The sequence below is a fragment of the Martes martes genome, assembly GCF_963455335.1.
Source record: "Martes martes genome assembly, chromosome: 14".
Classification (NCBI taxonomy): Eukaryota; Metazoa; Chordata; class Mammalia; order Carnivora; family Mustelidae; genus Martes; species Martes martes.
The window spans coordinates 64,720,989-64,745,850 of NC_137902.1; the positions used below are offsets into that span (position 1 = coordinate 64,720,989).

General features: G+C 41.8%; 1 protein-coding gene across 1 annotated transcript in view; it reads left to right on the top strand.

Moving 5' to 3' along the window:
• ANK3 (ankyrin 3) overlaps positions 1 to 24,862 on the top strand; it is a gene marked incomplete at its 5' end in the record, with an annotated part of 330,132 nt that overhangs the window by 138,104 nt on the left and 167,166 nt on the right. Inside the window, one exon of the mRNA XM_080822938.1 lies at positions 10,106 to 10,204. Within this exon, the coding sequence (XP_080679064.1) occupies positions 10,106 to 10,204 (99 nt within the window). The remainder of the gene's footprint in view (positions 1 to 10,105; positions 10,205 to 24,862) is intronic.

Consider the following 24,862-nt stretch of genomic DNA (forward strand, 5'->3'; position numbering starts at 1 on the left):
CGTTTCATGGCGGCATTATTCTAGAAGTGACCCATGTCCGTTAAGAGATAATTGAGTAATCAGAATGTTAAACAAAGTTTAAACAAAAAGAGTTGGGGAGCTAGCAAGAGAGACCTGGCAGAGCCTTATCTGAGTTGTTGATAAGAGACCTGCTATTAATTCAAGTTTGAGTGATAAACAGTCTCATTTTATCCTTAAAAGAAAATAAATAAATTGCCTGAAGTTTTTAGAGCAGAACGGATCCAAATACGCAGAGCCCAGTTCCACGGCAGACATCAAACAGCCAGGCAGCGGCCCCCGTGGGGGTCTAATCCGGTGGGATCTGGTCGGTCTCTGTGGGAAGGGAGTGAGGGGGGAGTGCCCATGGCATCAGCGTTTTCGTCAGTCTCAGCAGGACTGGGTGGACTTACTCTCCTTATCTAGGAAGCACAGACAGAGAAAAGTTGCTGTAGAAGCAAGCCAGCAAGCAGTTAGTAAAACTGGAGAAGAGGAGAAGACTTCACCTAAAAAGACCCATCTCATTTCATTAAAGCTTCACGAAGGAGGAGGAAAACGAGTTTTTACTAACAATGGTGGCCATCTTAATAATGATTGCTATAGTATAAAGGAAGTGTGAGTTTATTTTGTTTTTATTGTTCATAATAGACCATCTAAGTTTGAATTTTTTTTTAACGATTTTATTTATTTATTTGACAGAGATCACAAGCAGGCAGAGAGGCAGGCAGAGAGAGAGGAGGAAGCAGGCTCCCCGCTGAGCAGAGAGCCCGATGCGGGGCTCGATCCCAGGACTCTGGGATCATGCCCTGAGCCAAAGGCAGAGGCTTTAACCCACTGAGCCACCCAGGTGCCCCAGTTTGAATTTTTTTTTTTTTTTAAAGAAAAACCCTACTATGGGTCAGACTGGGAAAGCTGGAATATTATCTTAGATTCCATTATTTGAAATTCTCCTGGGTATGTCCTTGAAATCTCAAATCCTTATCACTGAAAGCATTATTTGTTTGCATATATTTTGCGGATTTTTTAAGGTATTAAAAATTCAGGCATCCTCTTGAAAAGAAATGAGGTACTGAGACGTGCTTCAGCATGGGTGAACCTTGAAAACATCGTGCTGAGTGAAACAAGACAGACCCAAAAGGCCGTATGTTGTGTGGTTCCCTGTATGTGAATTGTCTAGAACAGGCAAATGTGTGAGAGAAAGAAAATGGAATAGTGATTGCCAGGGGCTGAGGGATGGACAGAAGAGTGGGAAGTAACTGCTTCTTGGGATGGGGTTTCTTTTGGGGATGATAAGCTGTTCTAAATAGATACTGATTATGGTTGCACAATTTTGTGAATATTCTAAAAACCACTGAATCGTATACTATAAAATGGCCAATTTTATCATATGTAAATTATATCTCAATAAGCCTGTTATAAAAATAAATGACTGGAGAAGACTTGCAGTGGAAAGCAATAAAAGTCGTCCTAAAAAGAACATGTTTTTATACTCTTGAGGAAATGAAAGCGAGCAGGAATTCAATTCTATGTTTTTTCTACGTTGTAGCAAAATCTATGTAACTGTAAAATATCACTGACCAAGCATATATTGTTTGGAAATTGGCACGTATGACTTTGTGGTAGAAGAAAAAACTTTCTCCTCTACCCTCTTCGGTTTAGTTCCTAGGGTCTTGCAAATTTAACCAACAAAAGACAGATAAACAGGAGAAAGGTTTACAATGCATACAGAGTCTTTCATTGAAAAGATGTGAAGACCCAAAGTGGCATTTTAACAAAGGGTGATACCTTTCTGGAGAAGTGCGATGGCAAAGGAAAGGGAAGTTGGGCTTCCAGAGGTAGTAAATCTGGGAAAAGTAAACATATGGGTGGGGAAACTAATAGATGCTAAGGGTTGTTCAGTTCTGCAGATCCCAGTTGTGCCTTCTCCATTGATGAGACACTCAGAGGTATCTTATTCCTGGCCTGGGAGAGGGAAACACCTACCCAAAGGAGATCTGTGCTTTGCTTTTAGATGGAAAGCTCAAAACAGCCTTTATGCCCAAGTGACATATTGTGGGCTGGCATACTCTGGTCTCCTTCAGTCCTCCTCTCAGAGGCTGTAAGACTTTTCAAAAAATAAATATCTAAGAGATGGACAAGGCCAGTAGGCCTTGCTTAAAAGTCTTCCCAGGGCTCACTCTGGGAACTTACTTACTAATGGTTTTTCTATTTCTACTTACACTAGGGATAGTGAATTGAATAAAGAGACTAGCAGAAGGACACGTACAAATCTTGAATTGGGTGTGTCTTAAATGCAAGTCATTAATACATCAAAAACTTCATTTTCAGATATCTTGTTTTGCCATTTCGACAAACTTTTAAAACCATAGTAGTAACAAGTGTGAGAATTAGCAGAAGATACCAGATTCCCTCTCAGTTTAACGTTTACTTATTTTAGAATTGGTACTCAATTGGGACCATATCAAGAACCTAAACGAAAATAGTCATGTTGTTTAATTTTTCATTACCTGAAAGACTTTGAGTGTGATCACACCTACTCTTCTACCTGGTGATACCCTCTGAGATGTTTTTAAAGAAAAGGAGAGAGAGAAAAGGGAACAGGGAACCAGAAGTCAGCTGCCCTTTGTATATTTAAATGGGACGACAAGTCTGCCATTTATCACAGGTGAGGTTGGAAGTGGCCCTGATTTCACTTTAGGAAGTTGCAGGAAAAATCTGGCCTTGGTGACAATTTCATAAAGGGCCTTGGCTACTACCCAACCTGGGTTTTTCAGAAGCAGCTGAGAAGAAAGAAATAAGCCAGCAATTCCACCATTTCCCAGGAGAGCTAGCTGTTTCTTCCAAGTCCCTGGAAGTTTAAAAAAAAAAAAAAAAAGATGCCTTTCCACGTTTGTATCACATTTTGTCACACGTATCATGTTCGGTCAGCCACCGCTCTGCCCATCTTCCCTTCCTCTCCACCACGACTCACCCCAGCACACCCCTTCTGAGCTGTGCTGAGCAGACACGGATCCAACACCGTTTGCATCCATCCTAAGAACTGCCCCCTTTAGGGCCTTCTTAGAGTTCACTCATTACTGCAGCTCTGTCATGTTTTTTCTACCCAAACTATCTCATAATAACATCTTTGTGAGATGCGGTCATGTCATCCATTTTTTTTTTTTAAGACTTTTTATTTATTTGAGAGAGGGACAGAGAGAATGAGAACATGAGCAGGGTGCGGGACAGAGGGAGAAGCAGACTCCCCGTTCAGCAGGGAGCCTGATGCAGGACTTGATCTTGGAGTTCCAGGATCATGACCTGAGCTGAAGGCAGGCGTTTAACCGGCGGAACCACCCAGAAGCCCCATGTCATCCATTTTTAAACGTCCATCTGAGAAATAAGGAAAAGAACAGTAATAGCTAACATTTGTATCCTGTTTCCTAAATGCCAAGAAACATTCTTAAGACTACCCTTGTTAACTCATTTCAACCTCATGACGGGTCTATAATATGGATACTATTATTGGCCTCATTTTACAGATAAGAAGTCTGGGGTACAAAGAAATTAAATCAACTCGCCCAAGGTTAGGCAGGTAGTCTGGGGTGACCTGGGGTTGGAAGCTAAGAGGTCTGGCTCTAGAGTATTAGCTCTTAACTACCGTAGTATTTGAACCCAGTGCATTCTGTATCTGCTCGTACAGGAACGCGCTAATAGTGAGACTTGGTTGTATATTTGAACAGTTTAGAAGCTCAGGGACAACATGGGCTCGTCTAGTGAAGAAAGCATAAACTTTCGGACAAATTATGGCGGCTTTGTGACTCTTGGCAAAAATCAAAATGATTTTTTGTTCTAGTTTCCTCCTCTGTAGAATAAAGACAAGAATTGGAGAGTACCTGTTTCTAGAGTTGGCGTGCAGGTTAAATAAGTAATATGGAATACTTGTGAGTATATGACGAAATACACTGAACTTGTAGGAGTCCCCTCCTTTCCCTAAAAGTGGAAGGCAAAACCTGTTTTTCAGGGTTAAGATTTTTACTCCCTAACTTCAGTGGTTGCTTATCTTCAAGAAGGGTAGGCTCTAGGTGAGGAGTCTTACTGAAAAATCAAGATAAAAGAAGATTAGCATAGAAGAACATGAATGACTGAAAAGAAAAGGCTATCAGCCACACCGTGGTGAGAACACACACCCACACGTGAACAGATGCAGTCACGATCCATGTTGCTTTGTTAAGTACCTGATCGGGTTATTTGCTGAGAAATCTGAGAGAATTAAACCCACTGAGTACTGTAATTTTCTGTGGTCAAAATTCTAAATATTTACCCAAACCCTGTTAATGTTTTCATAAATACTTTTACAGCCAATTTCCTCTGTATGTTTTTACTAAACATATGTGTATATATGTGATATGATTGCTTTGTTGTCTTTATCCACCATCTTCCATAAAGGGTTGAGGAGAAGTAAATGCCAGAAAAAGGAAGGTACGAACTAATCAGATTTACCCTTCTTTTTTCTTAGAGTGAATAATTATTACATTGACTAGTTTAATGGAAAAGTTCAGTGGAATAGGGTACTATTGTGCTGGAGATGAAAATAGTGATTTGTAAATAAGCCCAGAGAACTTAGTGAGATGGAAAGGGCAGCGTCTGGGGATCCGGAAACCCGGGGTCATGGCCAAGCCTCCAGCTCTGTGACTCCTGGCAACCTCTTACCCTCCCCGACCTCCTCCTTGTCTATAAAATAGGTGATTAGACCAAATCAGACACACTCATCAGTTAACAAAATTTTCCAAAATGCTAACGTAGTCTATTACATTGAATGTTGCACCTTTGGCATAAGAAAAAAAAATTCTACTAATAAGCCGCTTTACACAAGCTTAGAATAGCATTTACTCTTGTTTGCACTAAATTCAGGTCAGCTTCAAAATTCTAGGTTGAATGTGTTTTTATCCAAGTTTTAATTCAGGTTTCTTCTTAGAAAGAACAGATAGACCATTAACCCTAGCCATACGTAATTTTCTACGTTAGTAATAAATAGGTACCTTCAGGATACCTCTAGGCTTAACAGGGTCCCTCAAAGTTCAAATGTAAGGCAAGTTGATGGGTAGATAAAACCTCTCCTTGGCTATCAGAGTGGGGAATGCAATTGGTACAAGCCAGGACAGAGCTGGCGATGACGGGCTGTAAATTAGATAATGACAACAAAGAAATACAACCGTTTTTCACTGTATATTGTACAAATGCACATAGTAGAAATTACTTAGGAAAGCGTGAAAAGCCAAATGTCATCTGTAATCTCAGTACCAAGGGTTAGATGATTACCATGAGCATCCAGAGTTCGACAGCTCTTTTAGAATGTAGGTATACATATACTTATGCATAAATGTGAGGGCATATTTTTATTTAAACATACGTATTTTGTATGTTGTCAGTTTATCACAGTCTACCTTCAAAGTTATGTCACTTTACAGCTAGTGTGTGAGCTGACAACAGGGTCAGTCTCACTCTTCCATCTATATGTGGGTGGTGGGCATTTTACTTTCACATATGTTGTAAAGCCCCCAATTCACTGTTACTGTTTCTGTTTTAGGTAATCAATTATCTTTATATTTGCCTTCACTTTTGCCATTTCTGTGTTTCTCTGTGTGGTTCTAAGCTTTTGACTGGTATCATATTCCCACTGCCTGAAGAACTTCCTTTAATGTTTGTTTTGTATTATAAGTCGGATGGTAATGGAGTCTCCCAATTTCCATTTATCTTAAAAATTTTTTTTTAATTTCTCCTCAGTTTCTTAAAAGATATTTTTGCTGGGTATAGATGTCTTATCTGACAGGTGTTAATTTTTCAGTATTTGAAGATGCCACTTTGTTGTTAGCATTGTGTAATTTCTAAGGCTGTCATATTTGTCCTTGTTCTCTGTATAAATATGTCCTTTTCCCCTCTGGTAACCTTCATGATTTTTCCTTTATCTTTCATTTTCAGCAATTGGATTGATGTGTCTGACTGTAACATTTGGTTGTTTGTAGTTTATCTTGCTCGAAGTTCTCCAAGCTTCTGGGATAGGTGGCTTCATACATTTCATGATTTTGAGATAATTCTTGAACATTGTCTCTCCAGGTATTTCTCCTGCCCCATCTCCTCTCTTATGCAACTCCAGTCATTGGTTTCATACTGTCCCCCGAAACTTAGACTCTGCTCTTTCTTTTCCACTCTTTTTCTTTTCTTTGTGTTTCAGTCATTTATACGGACATGTCTTTAAGCTCAATGATGCTTTTTTCAGCTGTATGAAGTCTGGTGATGGGCCCATCAAAGGAATTCTATGTTTCTTATATTGTGGTTTTTCTTACTGAGGGTTTCTATTTGACTGGAATCCCATACCTTTGGTGAAATTCCCTAACTTTCGATGCCTGTAGCTCACTTGTTCCACTGGACAGAATGCAAGAGAGACTGAGGTAAACGCTAACTTTGTCTAAAAATGGGCATACCTCATACTTGTCTGTCAGGCCATACGTGTGGAAGGCTGAGCCAGTGTAGACAAGAGTTAGCAGAGCTTACGTCTTATCTGAGGGGACTTCGGCTCCCTCTGCAGGAGGGCTGCACTGCCTCCTGCTCAGGGTAGTGGCTGGGGAGGCAGGGTGGAGGGGGAAGAGGGAGTGTTTAGTGGTGTTGGTGCTCCGCCCTCAGTTCTCCCTGCACACGTGAAGAAGCTGGGAGGAGGTCTCTCACTAAGCTCCTATCTGATCTCTGGCTGCTGTTGCTCGTTACTCTGTGCTAGGCTCTGCTGGGACTGACGGTCTTCTATTCTGGCTCAGCAGTGGCCTTAGAGACTGTGCCTAGGCCTCAGGGCTGGCTCTCAACATTCCTACCCTTTTGACTATGGCAGTCAACCTCTGCTTTGTATCTGTGATTTTAGGTTTGAAGGCTTTTCACATATACTGCCATACTGCATCCCAGAAGCATGTGTAAGCTTGCGTTTCACGAGCAGCAAATGAGGGTTCTCTGAAGCATGCATTTTCATCTGGAGCATCACTAGTCTCTTTCGATATGCTGGGATTCCGTATTTTTGTCCCTCACTTATACAATAGAAGTGTAACCCTGGGTTTGTGCATAATAGGACATGAAACATTTTTATTGGTTAAGCGAGGAATCAGACTATAAATGTCCCGTTGAGTGATCCATAGGTACCACTTTCATTTTGATTCATTCCTAATTGACAGAAGCAGTCACTACCAGAGTCAGGAATGCAAAAAGTATGTATTTCTTTCAGAAGCTCCATTTAACAGAGAGGGGAAGCAATAGCTGTTTCTAGACCACTGCCCAAGGGTCTAGAAAACTGAGTTCAAATCCCGATTCTGCCTCTGATTCACTGTCTTTTAATATACAAATTGCTGACCAATTCTATTCCCCAGTTTATCTGTCAAATAGGATTAGTGATTTATTTCAAGAGAGTGTGGTGAAGATAAAATGAAATTATGTAAGTGTAAGCCCTTGACAACACTTTTTAAGCACTATAGAAATATAAAGTGTTCCTCTAAGGTCAGAAAGGTGTAGAAAAACGTGGGAGTTAGAATTTCAAGGCACCTTTTGACATCTATGCATCACCATATGAGAGAGTACATGAATATGGAAAAGAGCAAAATTAGATGTAGAGTCTTCCTCTCCCTAAAATTAGCCTCCTTGTAATGGAGGTTAATTAAGTCCTTCTCAGCCAGGCAAGGGCACAGTTTTAAAGGGAAATCACATGTAAGTCCTGACTCCCGCTGGGGAAGGATGAGATCTTTGCACCATCTCCCACTCTGGGCTCAGTAAGCTGCCTGTTAGACCATGTTTCCTACAGACCTCATCTGCCCCTCTACCTGCTGTCTCAGGTCTAGAATTTACCCACTGTAATGCTTGGGTCCACACCTGCTCTTGGACAATGGAGACAAGCAAGACAATTACAAAGTCATCAGGAATTTTGTTTCCTTCTGCCCACTCTCATTCACACCACAAATAGTCCACACCAAAGGAGCCAGAGCACACACGATGTACAGCATATAGCTCTACTTCCTCTTTTTGTAAACTGTTACACATAGTCGAAACCTTCAGCCATAGCCCGGTTGATCTAGAGCAGGGTCAGCAAACTACCATCCCCAGGCCAAATGTGGCCCACTGCCTGTTTTTGTAAATAAAGTTTTTGGAACACAAGCATTCCCGTTTCTTTACATATGTCATATGGCTGCTTTAGCCCTACAGTGGCAGAACTGAATAGTTGCAGTAGAACTTGTATGGCTTGCAAAGCTGAAAATATTTGCTCTCTGGACCTATGCAGAAAAAGTTTGTCTACCCTGACCTATAGCAATAATGCTTATCCTATGTACTCCCCATTACGGAAGCAAATTTGGTTTCCCGAGGTCTTTCTTCTTCTTTCATGTAATGAGTCAGTTGATACTTTGGCATCTAAGAATGATGAGGGCAAGAGTTGCTCAGATAGGAGAGTGTAGTGCTAGGAGCATTATAGTTTATAATGTTTAGAAAAGTTTATAGAAAACACAGGGCAAAACGACATGTCCCACAACCCTCCATGAGGATGAAAGCAGCTAAATCTGGACATTAGAAAAGTCTACACAGTGAATTACTCAGTTTTTTCAATAAATAAATAGTCATGGACAAAAGAAGTCACCTTTGGAGATTGAGACGTAAGAGACATTTCAAAGTAATGCAGGTGTGGCTCTTCTAATTTGAACAATGCTGCTGAGCTGACTGGACATAATGCGAGAATTTGGACACTGACAGGGTCTCGGTGTGATGAAGGAATTATTTTTAGTTTGTTAAATATGGCAATGGTGTTATGATGACTTGTTTTTAAAAAAATCCTTATCTGTTAGAGCTAAATTGCAGTATTTGTGGATGAAATAATATGATCCCTAGGATTTTCTCTTCCTTCTCTTAAATTTCTGACACACAAAAAACAAAATAGCGGGAGCATAGAACAAGTAATGTCTCCAAAAAGTAGGCGACATTACTTGGTAGGCATTGAACCAGAGCGAGGAGTACATGAAGCTCCTGCCTTTCTCTCAGACCTGTTTGAAAATCTGATTAAAAATTTTCATCATAAATTGTTTTCTAAAAATCCCAAGTTGAGTCGTATTTTAATTTGAATCCTGGCTTGGCCAGCTATTTGTTTATCAGTAAAATGGACATTATAAGTCGGATTGTTTATGACGTTGTGAGGATTATGAGAATTAAATGAGATAGTAAAGAGTTAAGCACAGTGCCTAACACATGGGAACAATCAGGACCTGGGAGCTGTGATGCTATCAAAAGACAAAAACATAACCCCTTACGAGCTGACACTATGCGTCCTATAATTGCCTTAGACCTTAAATCCATATTGTTGCTACACAGGCATAAGAAGCCAAAATAGATCATGTTTTCACTGTATACATATATTTCCCCGACAGTCTGGAAACAGTAAACTAGTGCCTATGAGATGGGAGGAAAGACCTGTGGTATCGCTGGGTCGTGAGCTGGAATTTCAGATTGTCGTAACAAGATGTGTATTCCTCAACGAGAAATTCAAAAACAGTTTTCTGTGACGTTGCTAATGAGTGCCTGTAAACACATTTTAAAAAGCCCCACGTGCCTGGGCAGTCCTGTGGCTTTGGTACTGTCCAATTTCCCACTTGGATTTGCTCTTGTCTCTCTGATATCTTGTGCTCAGATGAACCCAGAGATGGCTTTGAGTAACGTGATCCTCCTTTCACAGAGTCTCAGCGGACGTCATCAGCCACTTAGTCAACCGCTCCTTAGCCAGTATGGATCACACAAGCTTGTAGGACGACACAGTGGCTTAACGCTGCAGGATTTTAGAGGGGAAAAAAAAAAGCCATCTCATCCATCAGCCACCTACTCAAATGAAATAAAGTTGCTCCCAACCCCACAGACTGTGTCCCTTAAAATTCATCCCTTGGAGGGGGAGGGGAATCCCCTTAGTAAAATTACTGTCAGAAATTTTGGGAAGCATTCTGTACACAGTGACTGTTAAAAAAAAAAAATTAAAAAGTGAGAATATGTTGGAGGACGTTGAGGAAGCGATGTTTTGGCTGAACTGAAGATTCTAAACTACTTTTTTTCTGTTCTTCTACAGAACGACATCACGCCTTTACACGTTGCGTCAAAAAGAGGAAATGCCAATATGGTAAAACTATTGCTTGACCGAGGAGCTAAAATCGATGCCAAAACGAGGGTAAGAGTGCAATTTGTGTCCACGCTTCTACTTCTTCTCAGGAAGTAAGAATCCTTCTGATACCTTCGCGCTGGTTCAACGCGGGCTTTACCTTTGGCTTCATTTGCTGTGGTCTCTGAGAAAATGACTGATAGACCGATGTGTCCTAAAATGGGATGCTGGTCCATGTTAATAGATCTGCAGTGCATGCGTAAGTGGTGTGTGGCTTTAATTATAAAAACCGAGGCCTAAGGTCTAGAGTTTTAGCTGAGTTCGATTTGTAAGAATTCAGTCACTGCTTAACGCTACAGGCTGGGCTCTTTGGTCAGTTTGATATTAAAACCGACAGTGATTCTATTTAAAAATAAGTCTGTCTGCTTTTGCAGACTGCTGGTAGAAATGTAAAATGGTGCAGCTACCACAGAAAATCATATGGAGCTTCCTCGAAAAGCAGAAAATAGAACCACCCTATCATCCAACAGTTCCTCTGCTGGGTATTTACCCGAAAGTATCGAAAGCAGGATCTTGAAGCAGTATTTGCCCACTTGTGTTCAACTGTAGCCTTATTCGCAATAGCCAAGAGATGGTAGCAACCCGAGTGTCCATCAGCAGATGAATGGATGAAGAAAATGTAATGCGTACATGCTGTGGAGTATTACTCTGCCTGCAAAAGGATGGAATCCTGTCATATTCCACAACATGAATGAATCTTAAGGACATTATCCTGAGTGAAAGAGGCCAGTCACAAAAGTAAAATACTATATGATCCCACTTCTATGGGGTATCTAGAGTGGAGGGAACTAGAAATGGAAGCAGAATGCTGCTTGCCTGGGGCTTTGGGGACAGAGGAATGGAGAGTGTTGTTTAACAGGTATAGAGTGAATTTTACAAGATGAAAAATTTCTAGAGGTGTTACCTAACCATGTAAATAGAGTTAGCATTACAAAACTGTATACTTAAAAATGGTAAAGAGAGTAAATTTTATAGTGGTTTTTTGCCGCCATTTAGAAATTGAAAAACAAACAAACACAAATCTGTTTGGCTAGGTGTTTGGCACGTTGCCTGTTTCGGTGACATACGTTGTGGGTGGGGGAAGGAGTTGAGTCCCAGAAGCAAACTCAAGTCTCAGATGCGGACCTTAGCCCGTTGACTTCGGTAGGCTGTCTCATCTTCTATATGCAATTTCTCTATCTGAAATTGAAGAAAATTAATGGCCACCTTAAAGCGTTGCTGCAATGATCAAGTTAATGTTTGTAAACTGGGTTGGCATGAAGTCGGCCAGAAACAAGTCCCAGTCATTGCTGGGAGCACTCAGAGGTCCAGCTAGCGCCAAACTTCTAACCACGGAATTATCGTTGTCGACATTTCATGTGTTTGTTATAAGGTGTGTGCAAGAGCGGGTATCAAAGGCTAACAAAAAGGTGATCTCGCTGTACACAGCCCACTATCTAAGGGGGATAGTTTGTAGCCCCAGCAGTCCTGTGTTTGCTCTGTACGAGAATCCTGATCTTGGTATTTCCAAAACTGGCCCGATATCCTGAATTTGATTCCTGCAGCTCCTTGATTTACTGATTCACTTACTCACTGTGTTTGTCCACCCAACCAATACTGAGGTGCCTATTGTGAGTGAGACAGACACCGTGAGGCAGTAGAGCAAGACTGCAAGACACTGTCCCTACCCTCGTGAGGCCGATGGGCAGTGTGTCCCCTGTCCTCTGACCTGCAGGCGTCCCGCTCTAGGTGCTCAGCGGGAGATCCAAGCTGCTTTTTCCTGATAACATTGACCCTGATAACGGTGTCTGTACCTTAAAAGAAACAAGCTTTCTAGAGAGGAGGAGTGAAGAATGCTGAAGTTTGACCTCTAGAGGACTGTCTGACTGGGCAAGTAAATTGAACAGAGCTCTTTTTGAATTGGCTTTGCATTATTTAATAAGAAGCCATAACCAGTATACTAGAGCTGCTGCTTTAAATGGCAGAGGTCTTCCGCTCATACAGGCCATTTAAAGAGGTTGTAAGGAATAAAACCGAATCAGTGCTTCTGCCCCTTGATTACCATGGAGAGCAACAGGATCATCTTGAGTAGAGAGAATTTTTATGAAGAAAAATGAGGACTCCTAGAGCCAAGCAGGAAAGAGGAGTTTGAAAGGATATGGCCGGATATCTAGCTAGGGTTTCACTGGGTAAGTGGATTAGAAATTCGCTTATTTCCCCCTCGATCAAATCATCAATGTCCGACAAAATTCCTTTTTGGTCATTTTGCATCGTTTACCAAACACTCACTTGCTGTTTTAATACAGTGAGAGGAGAAAAAGGTATCTGGGGAACTCAGGTCCCAGGTTTATGGGGCATCTAGTGGCACCAGAATGAAAAAACATAAAAACTCTTCTGGATGAAATGATCGGAGATGGGGAACAATGTAGAATGCAACTTTCCATGCTGTGCAAATTCAAGATGCACCCGGGTTTCTCTGCCGCTTTGCCTCCCTGTTCTGAAAGGCCGTCCCATTTTGAATAAGATGCAGACTCCTTTCTCCCATCCATTCAGTTTTAGCTGGGATTTTCTTTTCTCCTGTGCTCTGTGAGTGGCGTGTGAACGTGAAGGAGACAGAAACAGAGAACAGAGAAGCCTGTCCTGCTTTTGTTGTTGTCTCGCAGGGAGTGGGGGGAGGGTGGGATGTCCGTCGGGCGCAGGCTGAATTCCTGGCAGACCGTATGGAAGAAAGTGTAGTACATACCCCAAGTATGTAAACTATTTTGTGTTCTTCTCATCAAAGCTTCCCTTCTCTCTGGCTGAAATGACTGAGTAGTTCTTGGGTGTGTGGGTGAAGGAAGGGAGCCAGCCAAAATGTCAGAAAGCGCCGGGGACGAGCCTAAAAACAGAAAACAAAATTGTTCATAAATGCAAGTTTTAACTATTCAAGCCAGTAGCTCTTGGGAACGTAAATATTGTTATCTACTGATCCACCTCCTACCAGGCCTCACTCCGGCTGTGGCTACCTTGTTCCAGCAACAGTCTACCCTGTTGTAGACAAGCCCCCACGTTTAGAGACAGGAAAACATCTCCGGATTTAACGTCAGGGGCCGGCCCTCCCTGGGACCTGGTTTGCTCCCTCTGTCCCCTGCGTGGGCTGCTGACCTATTAAAGGACTCAGATTAAAGGCAGACTCTTAGAGCCCTTTTATTCAAGCAAGTAAACATGAATTATGTCGTTTAGCTAGGACCTGCGCGAGGTCTTAGCCGCTGGAAAAGCATTTTATTTTACCTCGGTGACCTGATCTTGAGTCTGAAGTGTGACTTGCAAGTCAAATTGTGACCTTAAGCAAGTTCACCCTCCCGAGTCTTAGTTTCTGTCCCAGCACAGGTGAGGAGTTGTTCCAGATGATTTTACAAGCTCTCCCATGTGGAAGAACACTGGCTATCACACCTGTAAGAATAATATATGTTAGTTAGGTGGGTGTTACCAACATGGTAAAGTAAGAGACCTCAGCCTCCATCCCCCAGCAAAGATCAGCATTTAGGCAGCTGTCCACAAAGAAAAGCAGAGAGCTTAAGGAGTCTGCTTCAGAATCTCCAGTGACTCAGCGGTGGGGAGGTGAGGGGGTCAGGGGTGGGGGGGAGGGACCCTGAGAATAATTGCATAAGAAGGGAAGGAAGACCAGCTTCATTTTGCCTGCATCATCTGAGCCAGCCTGGGAATGCCTCCGCCTGAGAGCTTCCCTTACCAGGAAAGGGAGAGTTCGGTGAGAGGAAGGAACAAGGAAACGTAGGGGCTTCCAGGACCAGCCATGCAGCAGGAATGACTGGCTCCCAGGGACCTGCTTTGCGGAAGACCTTAGCAGCTTTCTCACTGCTGCGGGCCCCCTGTGGATTTCCCTGGGTTTTAGTCACATTCACAGACTCCAGACTCCTGAGTCCTCCCTTCCCTGCTCCCTGCCCACACCCCACCCCCACCTACCTCCACCCCCTGCTGCTAGAGCCAGGGGTCCACACCAGCAGCCAGCCCAGGCCTCTGGGGCTGCACAAGTACAAGATGGCAGCCTGGACCCCCGTGCCGACCCCCATCACCATGTGTACACTTGGGGCTAGCCCCTCCCCACACTGACCTGACCCCACCCTGGCCTTCACTGCTGTCCACATGCCTGTGGCAGATCGCAACTAGTCAGGGCCTCACAGCAGTTTGTGGGGCTGAATTTGTCTCTGCTCCAGTCTCTGGCTTTCACCACTTGGCACACGTTCAGGGAGCCTTCTAGCTGTGCACCTGTGTGCCCCAACCAGACCCTCATTGGTGGCATCCAAGACAAGGCACACACCCGTGGGGAGACCCACAGCCGCAGGTTCGCACGCTAAGGGCAGGGCCCCCACAACTGTTTGAGGGCTAGATCTGGCCCTGTCTCCCGTCACTGGCCTGTGCCACTCAGCTTACCTGCGGCTGGTCTTTCAAGCTGTTTACCTGCCTGCCCCTTACCTGACCCCCCATGCCGGTCCCCTCTGCAGGGTGCCCACCATGGGGAGGCCTGGCAGCCCCAGTAAGACACAAGGACAACAACAGTCCCCACAGCTCCTGGTACACCTGCAGGTGGCCCAGGCCTTTGGAGCTGGGCCTGGCCCCCACCACTCTGTGTATGTTTGAAACCAGCCCCCGCCACCACCTAGACCCACAGCTGGCCCCTACCGCTGTGTGCACACCACCAGCTCCGGCCCCCATCACTGCCCACCCCAGCCCCCAGCCACTGGCCCCGGAGGTGCCTCTGAGGACCCCCCACAGTGCTCTCCAGGAACCACACAGTTGTCAGTGTTGTGGACCTGAGTGGCCTCAGCAGATGAGACATCATATTCCCCTGGGACACACCCGGCATTTGGCACTCTACACCCTAGCCCTGGGCTCATGGCACATTCCACCATGTCCCTACTCACAGGTGAAGGTCTTTCCATAGCAAAGTCAACCCATAAAGTCTGGAAGAGGTGGCTGGTTCTTTAAATGTGCAGACATCTGTATGCAAGGCTACAGGGATCTTGAAGAATCAGGACAACACAACACCACCAAAGGAGCCCAGGAAACTTCTAGAACGGACCCCAGAGAAATGGCAACGCAGGAATTGCCTGACAAAGGATTCAAAATAATTGTTCTAAAGATGCTCAGAGAGCTACAAGAAAACATAGTAAAACAATTTAATGAAATTAGGGGCAAAAACACAAGAACAACATGGAAAGTTCAACAGAGATAGAAAATATAAAAAGAGAATCAAGCAGAAATTTGGAGCTAAAGAAGACAGTGATGGAACCGAAGACCACAATAGAGGGTTCCATGAGCAGACCGGACCAAGCAGAAGCAAGGGCCTTTGCACTTATCCAGGCAGAGGAGCAAAAGGGGAAAGAGTGCAAAGGAATGACGAAAACCTGCAGGACTAAAAAGGCACCACTACGTGAAAACAATCTACCCACTGTTGAGTCCCAGAAGAAGAACAACTTACTGAGGACTTAACAAATTAAGTCCAAACAAATCTGGAGAGGTGGAAGGGTCAGGAGGGGGAAGAAACTAGTCAAAGAAACAGGTGCCCCTGGGAACAGAAATTGGATTTTTTTAAAGAAAAAATATTAAAGAAAAAGTAGCCAGTGGTTTTATGCAAAAAAAAAAAAAAAGTCACTAGCATTTTATTGATTAATTGATAAAGCTTTAATACAGCCTTTAAATTGCATTTCCAGGATGTGGAATATTATTCAGCCATAAACATAAAGGGAAATCCCGCCACTTGCAACAACGTGAGTGGACCTTCGGTGCGTTATAGGAGGTGAAATAAGTCAGACAAAGACGAATATTACATGGCGTCACTTAGATGTGGAACCTAAAAACATCACACCCACAGAAACAGCAGAAAGGTGGTTGCCAGAGGCTGAGGGGTAGAGGAAATGGGGAGATGTTGACCAGAGCGGACAGAGGGTTCCAGTTACAGGGTGTATCTATTCAGTTATCTAAGGTTGATCTTGGTGACTGTAGTGAACCGTCCTGTACTGCATATGCAAAAGTTGCTATGAAAGTAGACCTTTAGTGTCTTGACCATAACAACAGCAGGGTTTAGGTAAGGGGAAGAATGTGTTAAGGAACGTTAATGGAAAAGGTTGAATGAAATGAAATGAAAAGGTTGAAATGAAATGGAAAGCATTTCACTGTGTGTGTGTGTGTGTGTGTGCGCACATACATACATACATACATGTATACATATATGTATAGGTAGATAGGTAGAGCGATCAGATCATCACGGGTATAACTGAAACTTGCACAGTGTTCCAGGTCAATTTTATTTCAGTAAAGTTGGGGGACACTGGGGAAGAGACTTATACACAAATGTTCCCAAAAGAGTTTAGCTAGGAGCTGATGAGCCACAAAGCCTGTGGTCCTTTTCCCATTTAATTCCTTTCAAGAAAGCTTTTCATATTTTCTCAGCCTCTTAATGCTGCCAATGTCAACTGGCCTGTTATCTTATTCTCCCGCAGAATAGACAAGAATAAGTATGTTGAGTATCTCTGTAATAATGGTGGCAGATGTGCTGAGATATGAACAAATACCAAGGCAGATTTTTCCACTCTGGGTCTATATACAGATCCTAATTTTAAATAATTTTTGAAATGTGTTCATTTTTTTCAACAAGATTTTAATAGCTTGATTTATAGACTAAAATGCTTTGCAAAGAATGGCTACTCGTGATAGCCTGCTGGTTTGTTTTTTTATTTTTCCATTTAACTCTAGCTCCGTGTAAAGCCGAGCCTATATGTTTCTTGAAGGAAGATACTTTGCAATGGGTGCTGTCTTGTCATTTTCCTTTCCCTTTGCATCAACTCGCAGCCAAATCAAAGGCTCAACGGGGACCCGAATCAGAACCATTTTAAGACTGTATCATCTTCTGAGTTCTCTCTTTTCCCTGGCTGTCCTGTACCTGATATTAAAGGTAGCTATGTTTGTGTTTAGTGCTTCCGAAAAGATGGCGGAGTGCCAGGTAGAGTCAGTAATGCCAGTGCTCGGAGAACACTGCTCTGATCACACCTCTGCCATCTCCCAGCTGTGCTAGCAGGTGCCACTGTCTGCATCCACATACAGTCCCCTTACTACCCCATCACATCCAAGGCTCCACCTTGACCCTCAGATGCACGCATTCATCTTAGTATCTGTAGTACTTAGCATACCTCCTGGCATACCCCAGGTGTTTATTTTTTATTTTTTTTAAGATTTTATTTATTTATTTGACACAAATAAAGAGAGATCACAAGTAGGCAGAGAGGCAGGCAGAGACAGAGCGGGTAGCATGCTCCCTGCTGAGCAGAGAGCCTGATGTGGGGCTCGATCCCAGGACCCTGAGATCATGACCTGAGCCGAAGGCAGAGGCTTAACCCACTGAGCCACCCAGGCGCCCCTACCCCAGGTGTTTAATAAGTATTCACTGAATATATAAAAATAAAAGATACTCTCCTTAGTGTTAATTTGCCAAAAGGTCTTAATTTTCTTGACTTTATACTGATCCTTTGGTGATGTAATTTTGCTCCCTGAAGTTAATGGCTTCCAATTGATTTATAAGAATGCAGAAATAATTGTGTGCAAGTAGGTAAAGGGTTTTCTTTTTTTTTGTTCAGATTTTTTTCTTAATTTATTTATTTGACAGAGAGAGATCACAAGTAGGCAGAGAGGCAGGCAGAGAGAGGGGGAAGCAGGCTCCCTGCTGAGCAGAGAGCCCAATGCGGGGCTCAGTCCCAGGACACTGAGATCATGACCTGAGCCGTAGGCAGAGGTTTAACCCACTGAGCCACCCAGGCGCCCCGATAAAGGGTTTTTCAAAATACCTCAAATTTGTTGGTTATTAAATTCTTACTATTCTGGGAAGGTGTCAGGGGACACTTGGGTGCCCTGTAATTTTAACCTGTTCTTTCCCAGAAATGCAACTGGTTCTGTTTTACCAGTTAAATACAAAGAAAAAAGTAATATTTTTATTGACTTTTGCTTTCTATTTTATTTCCAGAAGTGTATTGCCCTACCAAAAAATAAATCCTTAAAGAAAATATTAAATATTTTATGGTCATAAAATAGCCTCCATCAAAGAGAAAATTCCCATACAATACTTTCTTCTTAGAGTTTCAACATAGACATGTTGATAAGAGCATGTGAAATAATGCAAAATAGTCTGTGTTTGAACATTAATCAAGATGAATTTGAAAATAATTATGTCATTTGAAAGTAGATTAATTTTTAATTTTTATATCACAAATATTAAAAGTTAATTAAAATGTATTTGAATTCAAAGAAGCATAATGACATCTAAATGTTGCTATAAACCTTAAAGTGCTCTAAAAAAAATTAGGCCTTAATATTAAAAAAAAAAAAAAAAAGAAAGTACAAGTAATCATGAAATGCCCTTAGCTTTCAAAACATGAAAATTTCTTTAAAGGAAGGAATGCTTTTAAGAGTTGCAAAGAGTTCTGAGGACATGATGGGAGCGTGTTCTCCCACTCTGTGTCTCTCTATTTCTCTCTCCCCTATTGATTTTACAGCATATTGGAAACCCCATTTCCCTTATGAAATTAGAGATATAAAGGTATTGGGTAAATTTTGGGTGCACCTGAAGCCAGGCTGCTGTGAAGAATCTGCAGAGCAGGCTCAGGACAGGTGTTATTTTCATTAATTGCTGGGCTTCTAAGTGCTGGTGCCCAGCAAGTACTCTACTCTTTCTCCTATTTTCTTGTGATGTAAGTCAGTAATGCTCAGTAACCTTATTTCTTTTAAATAACTGTATATCCATTAGGCACACAAGAACTCGATAGTTATCAACAGTAAGTATCATTAATTATCCTCCTTCCCAAAGGAAAGATAAGATAAATAAATAAGACATTATTATTTTTTTAAGTGTCAACTTTAATTTGAATTTTTTCCATGTAACATCTTCTAAGGACTATATAAAAAGCAACTTGGTATATTTAAAGTCATAGTTTACAATAAGGTATTCATTTTCTACCTGCTGAAAATTCAAGAAGTCTCTTATCTATTTACAGAAAGAATATTCCTGTGATAGAAACAAATATAAACTGTGATGGCAGAGTGTGTTGAAGCCACATATTCATGTTTTTACTCAATGTATTAGAGTTTTGACTTGAAGTAATGATGATAAAAATCATAAACTCTGGAAAAATAGTTTTAAAACGTGTTTGGAAGGCACTGAAAAGTAATCAAAACTTGGCATAAATTGGAGTGAATTCAACTTTTGAAACAACTAAATATCATAAGATGAGATCTCTATTTATAAGGCAGGTACTGTCATACAATTCATGGAGACAGTCACAATGTTATTGTCTTGAGGTCAGAGGATCAAGAGTGTAAGAGTGGCTGGATATTCAGGGATGAATCACTGAAAGGAGGGAACCACAAATAAAGCACTGAAGTCAATCTAACAACTCCCCACAATCCTTTGCTGAGCCCTGAACTATGTGTGTTTGCGGGGGAGGGGGTGTTGAAACACCAAGGAGGCCAGAGGGAAATAACGGGTAAAAAAATCGAAAGCTGAGAGGAAAGTTCAGCAGTGCCTGTTGCAAGGAAGACAATCAGCACATCAGGGAGGCTTGGTAAACATCTTTGGCTTTTTATTAACTCTACAAGAACTGCATCTTAGAAGTTATAGCTGTGTCCCAAGTCTAAAGGGATTACTCTTGGAATAAGGCCAAAACTGAAACAGACTTGCCATTGAAAACCTAAAACTGTGTCCCTACAAGATCAGAGTCTTTATAGCATATTACTCATAATATCCAGTATTTAATTTAAATTTGACATATAGTTTAAAAATTACTAGTAGACACGAGAGGAAAAACAAAATCTGACTTGCAGTCCAAAGGAAAAGTTATGTAATAAAAACAAACCCATAGATGACTCAGATGTTGGATTTACTAGACTTTAAAATATCTATGATAAATATGTTAAAGATCTGAAGGAAAAGATAGATAAAATCAGCAAGGCAAAAAAAGAAAAAAAATTCAGGAGAAATAAAGAAATCTTAAAAAATAAATCTTAGAACTTAAAAAACAATATCTAAAATTTTTAAAAAATCACTGGATGGGATAAAGAACAGATTGAAGGCAAAGTGAGAAAGAATTGGTGAACTTGAAGTCAAGTTATAAAAATCATCCAAACTGTAGAACAGAAAGCAAAAAGGTTAAAAATCAAGTTAACACCATGTCAACAACCTGTGGAATACTAGCAAGCTCACTACATACATATGATGCAGCCCAAGAAGCAGAGGGGAAAAAGAATGGAGTAGAAAAGATTTCCACTTCAATCATAAACTGCAAGCCCTGGACCCAGGAGGCACAGCACACCCCATGGAGGATAGATACGAAGAAAACCACACATAGGCACATCATACCGAAGCTGCTAAATATCAAAGATAGGGAAAAAAATGTAGACAACCAGAGAAGACACATTATAAATGGAAAAATAATGATGAGACTGTAATCAAATTTATTATCTGAAACACTGGAGGCCAGGGGTACCTGGGTGGCTCAGTTGGTTAAGCCTCTGCCTTCAGCTCAAGTCATGATCCCAGGGTCCTGCGATCAAGTCCCACATCAGGCTCCCTGCTTAAGGGTGAGTTTGCTTCTCCCTCTGCCCCTCCCCCTGCTCATGCTTTCTCACTCTTTCAAATAAATAAATAAAATCTTTAAAAAAGAGAAAAAGAAAAGAAACACTGGAGGCCAAAAGGCAATGGAACATTTTTCAGGTACTAAATGAAAAATATCTGTTAACCTAGAACTTATATCCTGTAAACAAATTCATAATAAGAGCAAAATGCAGTTTCAGATAAGCAATACTTGAGAAAACATCAAACCCACACTAAAAGAAATACTAAAGGAAGTTGTTCATTCTGAAGGGAAATGATAGCAAATGGAAATGTGGATCTAAAAAATGGAAAGAAAAGTAATACATAAGCAGATCAATATAGAGAACATTTTTGTTTTTTAGAGATTCTTTAAAATTTGATTAAAGAAAAATATCAATCTATTAGGTTTGTAGTAGAGGTTAAATATCTAATATTTACAGCACAAAAGATAAAACTAATAGTGTAAATGGAAATATAGCAGAATTTCATATTATATGTGAAGTTATATAATATTAATTCAATACATCATATATAATATTACTATGTGATACATGATTGATAACAATATTATGTAGACGTGTTAAATTAAGGCTATATGTTGTAATGCCTAGGGCAACCACTAAAAGAAAAAGAAAAAAGATTGATTTAAAAAGCCAAAGGAGGAGATAGCCAATGATATGTGTAATGATTCAGTGATTAGAATACTAAATAATGCTCAGTTAACCCAAAGGAAGACCAAAAAGGAGGGACAAAAAACCCCACAAAGAACAGAGTGGGAAAATACACAACAAATAGCATAATGGTGTGTGTTCTAGGCTCAGAGAGAAAGCCATGGTTTTCTAAGCAGAGAGAACAACAGAAGGATTTTGCCTTATTTTAGTTTAATTTAAACATACAGAATGAATGACAGGGACAGCAAGGATGGAATTAGGAAAAGATACTTCTCTCTCCTATACATAAATGGCAGAAATGAATTCTAGATCATGAAAGGAGAATTGTTTTACAGTAGAGGGAATCCGATCCCTCAGCTGGAGGCAAGGCAAAGTATAAATTAAGAGTCCAGCCATTGGCTTGTGTGTGACCTTGAGTAGGCTCAGTGACCTTGAGTAGGTACGTCCACCCTCTGGAGGAGCTTCCTTATCTGTAAGTGGAACTCTGGTGTCTGTCTCATGAGTCGTAAAGATTCAGTAAGATCACAAGTACAGTGTGCCTGTAACAACAGGGATTTTCAAAAAATGGTATAACACTCCCTCCTTGGTCAAATCTACACCACTGAACACACACAATGAGGATACAGTCAGAAGTTTTGGTAAAAAATACAGATAATTAGTTTTCGGTGAAATATACATCCTCTTTTACATCCATGATATAGGAAAAGAGTTCTCTCTGCTTGATTTCCTTTTTCTTCTCTAGAGTGAGATTTTTTGTTTGTTTGTTTTTTGCTTAGAGAGAAGGAAAGAAAGGAACCTACAGAATACAAGTCAAAATAGATGTCCATTTTAAAAAGTACTTCCCAAGTCAAGAATTTGTATCACTTCAGTATTGGCTTTGAGCAAGTTCAGCCTGTTAACATATTCTGGGTGCAGTGTTCTTAGAAGCGATGCCTTCATGTCCTGTTCCATGCTTTTCGGCAAAACAGGACCTGAAAGAAAGCCTTTTTGACCTTCGAGTGTGCAAGGTTTTGCTCTCAAGCTAACGCGAGAGAGTATTTTGTCCAGCCAGTAAGGTGCAGTTTCCCACCTCAGTAATAAAATTACTGTCACTGAGGTGAAATATGAGATCTGGATGAGCCAGTTGGCTTTGCTTCAGAATTCTCCCCAAGGGAATACTTGTTCATTATGTTAGTGCTTTAAAAATCAGGGGAATTGGGGGAAAAAAAAAAGAAAAACTAACACCATGCAATTTCCCTTCCCTCCCATAACGTTACTATGGCAACTCGGCATCCCTCTCTCCCTCTCTGCTATCCAAGCGCACATGCCACCATTCATGAGATGGCCTCCCTGGCGCCCTGGGAATTGCCTTTGTCAAGCATTTGCCATCCAGAGGTCGGCACTGTCATATGCAGTTGAAGAACTGCTTTTTGGTCCCGGACTCATTCTAAGTAACACTGTGCTGGGAGTAGGTTAGATTCCTCATTTTGTATTGGAAAAAAGCACTGCTCTGGTTTCAGGGAAAGGAGTACACCAGATCGCTGCTGTGTTCCAAACCACGGGACCCACAGGAGCTCCCTTTGTTAAGCTTGTAGTATTCTAAGTGAGAGGAAAATATCTTATTTAGAACAACTCCTCTGATATTTTTGCTTACTCTGAGAGTGAGAAAGACTCGTCACAGTCTTTCGTCACATTTTAAAATCATTTATTTATTGAGAGTTTTATTTTTCTGGAAAGAAAGACAAAATATAACACTCCTGAAGTACAAGGTAAATCTAGTCTTAAACAAAAAGGATAACAAGGAAAGGGATTTTTTTTTAAAGATTTTATTTATTTATTTGACAGACAGAGATCACAAGTAGGCAGAGAGGCAGGCAGAGAGAGAGGGGAAAGCAGGCTCCCTGCGGAGCAGGGAGCCCGATGCGGGGCTCGATTCCAGGACCCTGGGATCATGACCTGAGCCAAAGGCAGAGGCTTTAACCCACTGAGCCACCCAGGTGCCCCAAGGAAAGGGATTTTTAACCAGCTAACTAGAAAACCTTTTTTTGAAAGACTAGCGCCCAAACCCATTTACTTGGTCTCTCCATGCGTTCATTCACTCATTTCCATTAAGCCGCTTTCACAGATACAGTACTGAGTTACCTTCTCTGTAACGGTCAAATATCCCTTAAACTAAGTGGCCTTGTGCTCAGAAGCATACTGGTTGAAAGGATAATGCCTGTTCACAAAGGACTAAGACTCAGCAAAAAGTTCAAGATGCCTCAAAAGCAGTACAGATAAGACAAGGCAGATGCCCTGCAAATGGGATGCTTGTGTCCAGTTTTGGAAAAGCCTCCTAAGAATACAGGACTTTCAAACAGTACACACTGGGGATCTTGGAGAAAGTGGGAAGGGGAGTCCATGCAGGTACCCCGTGTGGGCAATGCAGAGAAGCAAGAAGACAAAGAGCTACAGAGGGTTTGTGGACGGGGTGGGAAGGAGGGGCACTCGGGGAAGGCTGTCCCTGTTAACCCGGGGAACTGAGGCTTGGGGGGGGGAACGAGTGGTAGTTATGGATGGTCCCCGAACGCAGGGCTTCAGAAATGTGAATGATAAACCTCACCCATTTCAAAGCAAAAGAAATTAGTTAGAAATTTAATTTTTTTTTAAAGACCATTTATTTGTTTGAGAGAGTGAGCACTAGAGAAAGGAAGGACAGAGGGAGGAGAAGCAGGCTCCCCGCTGAGCAGAGAGCCCGACACAGGGCTGGATCCCAGGACCCTGGGATCATGATCTGAGCCAAAGGCAGCTGCTTCAGCTACTGAGCCACCCAGGTGCCCTGGAAATATAAATATTTAATTTTTGTCCAAAATACCGATATTAAGTCAACTCAGTGCTGGCTAATTTTCCTTTTTTTTTTTTTTTTTTAAACTGAACTAAGTGTGAAGCAGTACATGGCAGATACCCTTCAGTCTCACTGCAGGCTGGCCGGGCAGCTGTCTTCTTTGTCACTGTAAACGCCGTGACGCTGAAGACCTTGCATTAACTCTGGGCACCAGCTCTCCACTGATCTGTGAATGTCCCCGCAGCCGGGCCGGGCAGTCATGACATCTTGTACGGCTCCCTGATGAGGCAGCTCTCCTGCCGGAATCCTGGCTGTTTGAAGTCCTGCACTTTTAAAAAGTTGCAGAGCAAATTTGCAGAAGATCCAAAGGAGTTAGCTACTCACGGTCAATGTTAAAAATACTGCAAGTCAAAGTCCAGTTGAAAAGAGCCGTGCTTCAGGTCGATCTTTGCAGTTAGCTGGGAACTGAAGATCTCAACCCTGGGGAAGCAGCTGACTTGATCATTGAAACCAGGTGATAACAGGAACAATGGCTGGGGACAATGGCACTTCATAGCTCTTGTGCTGATGAAAAAATT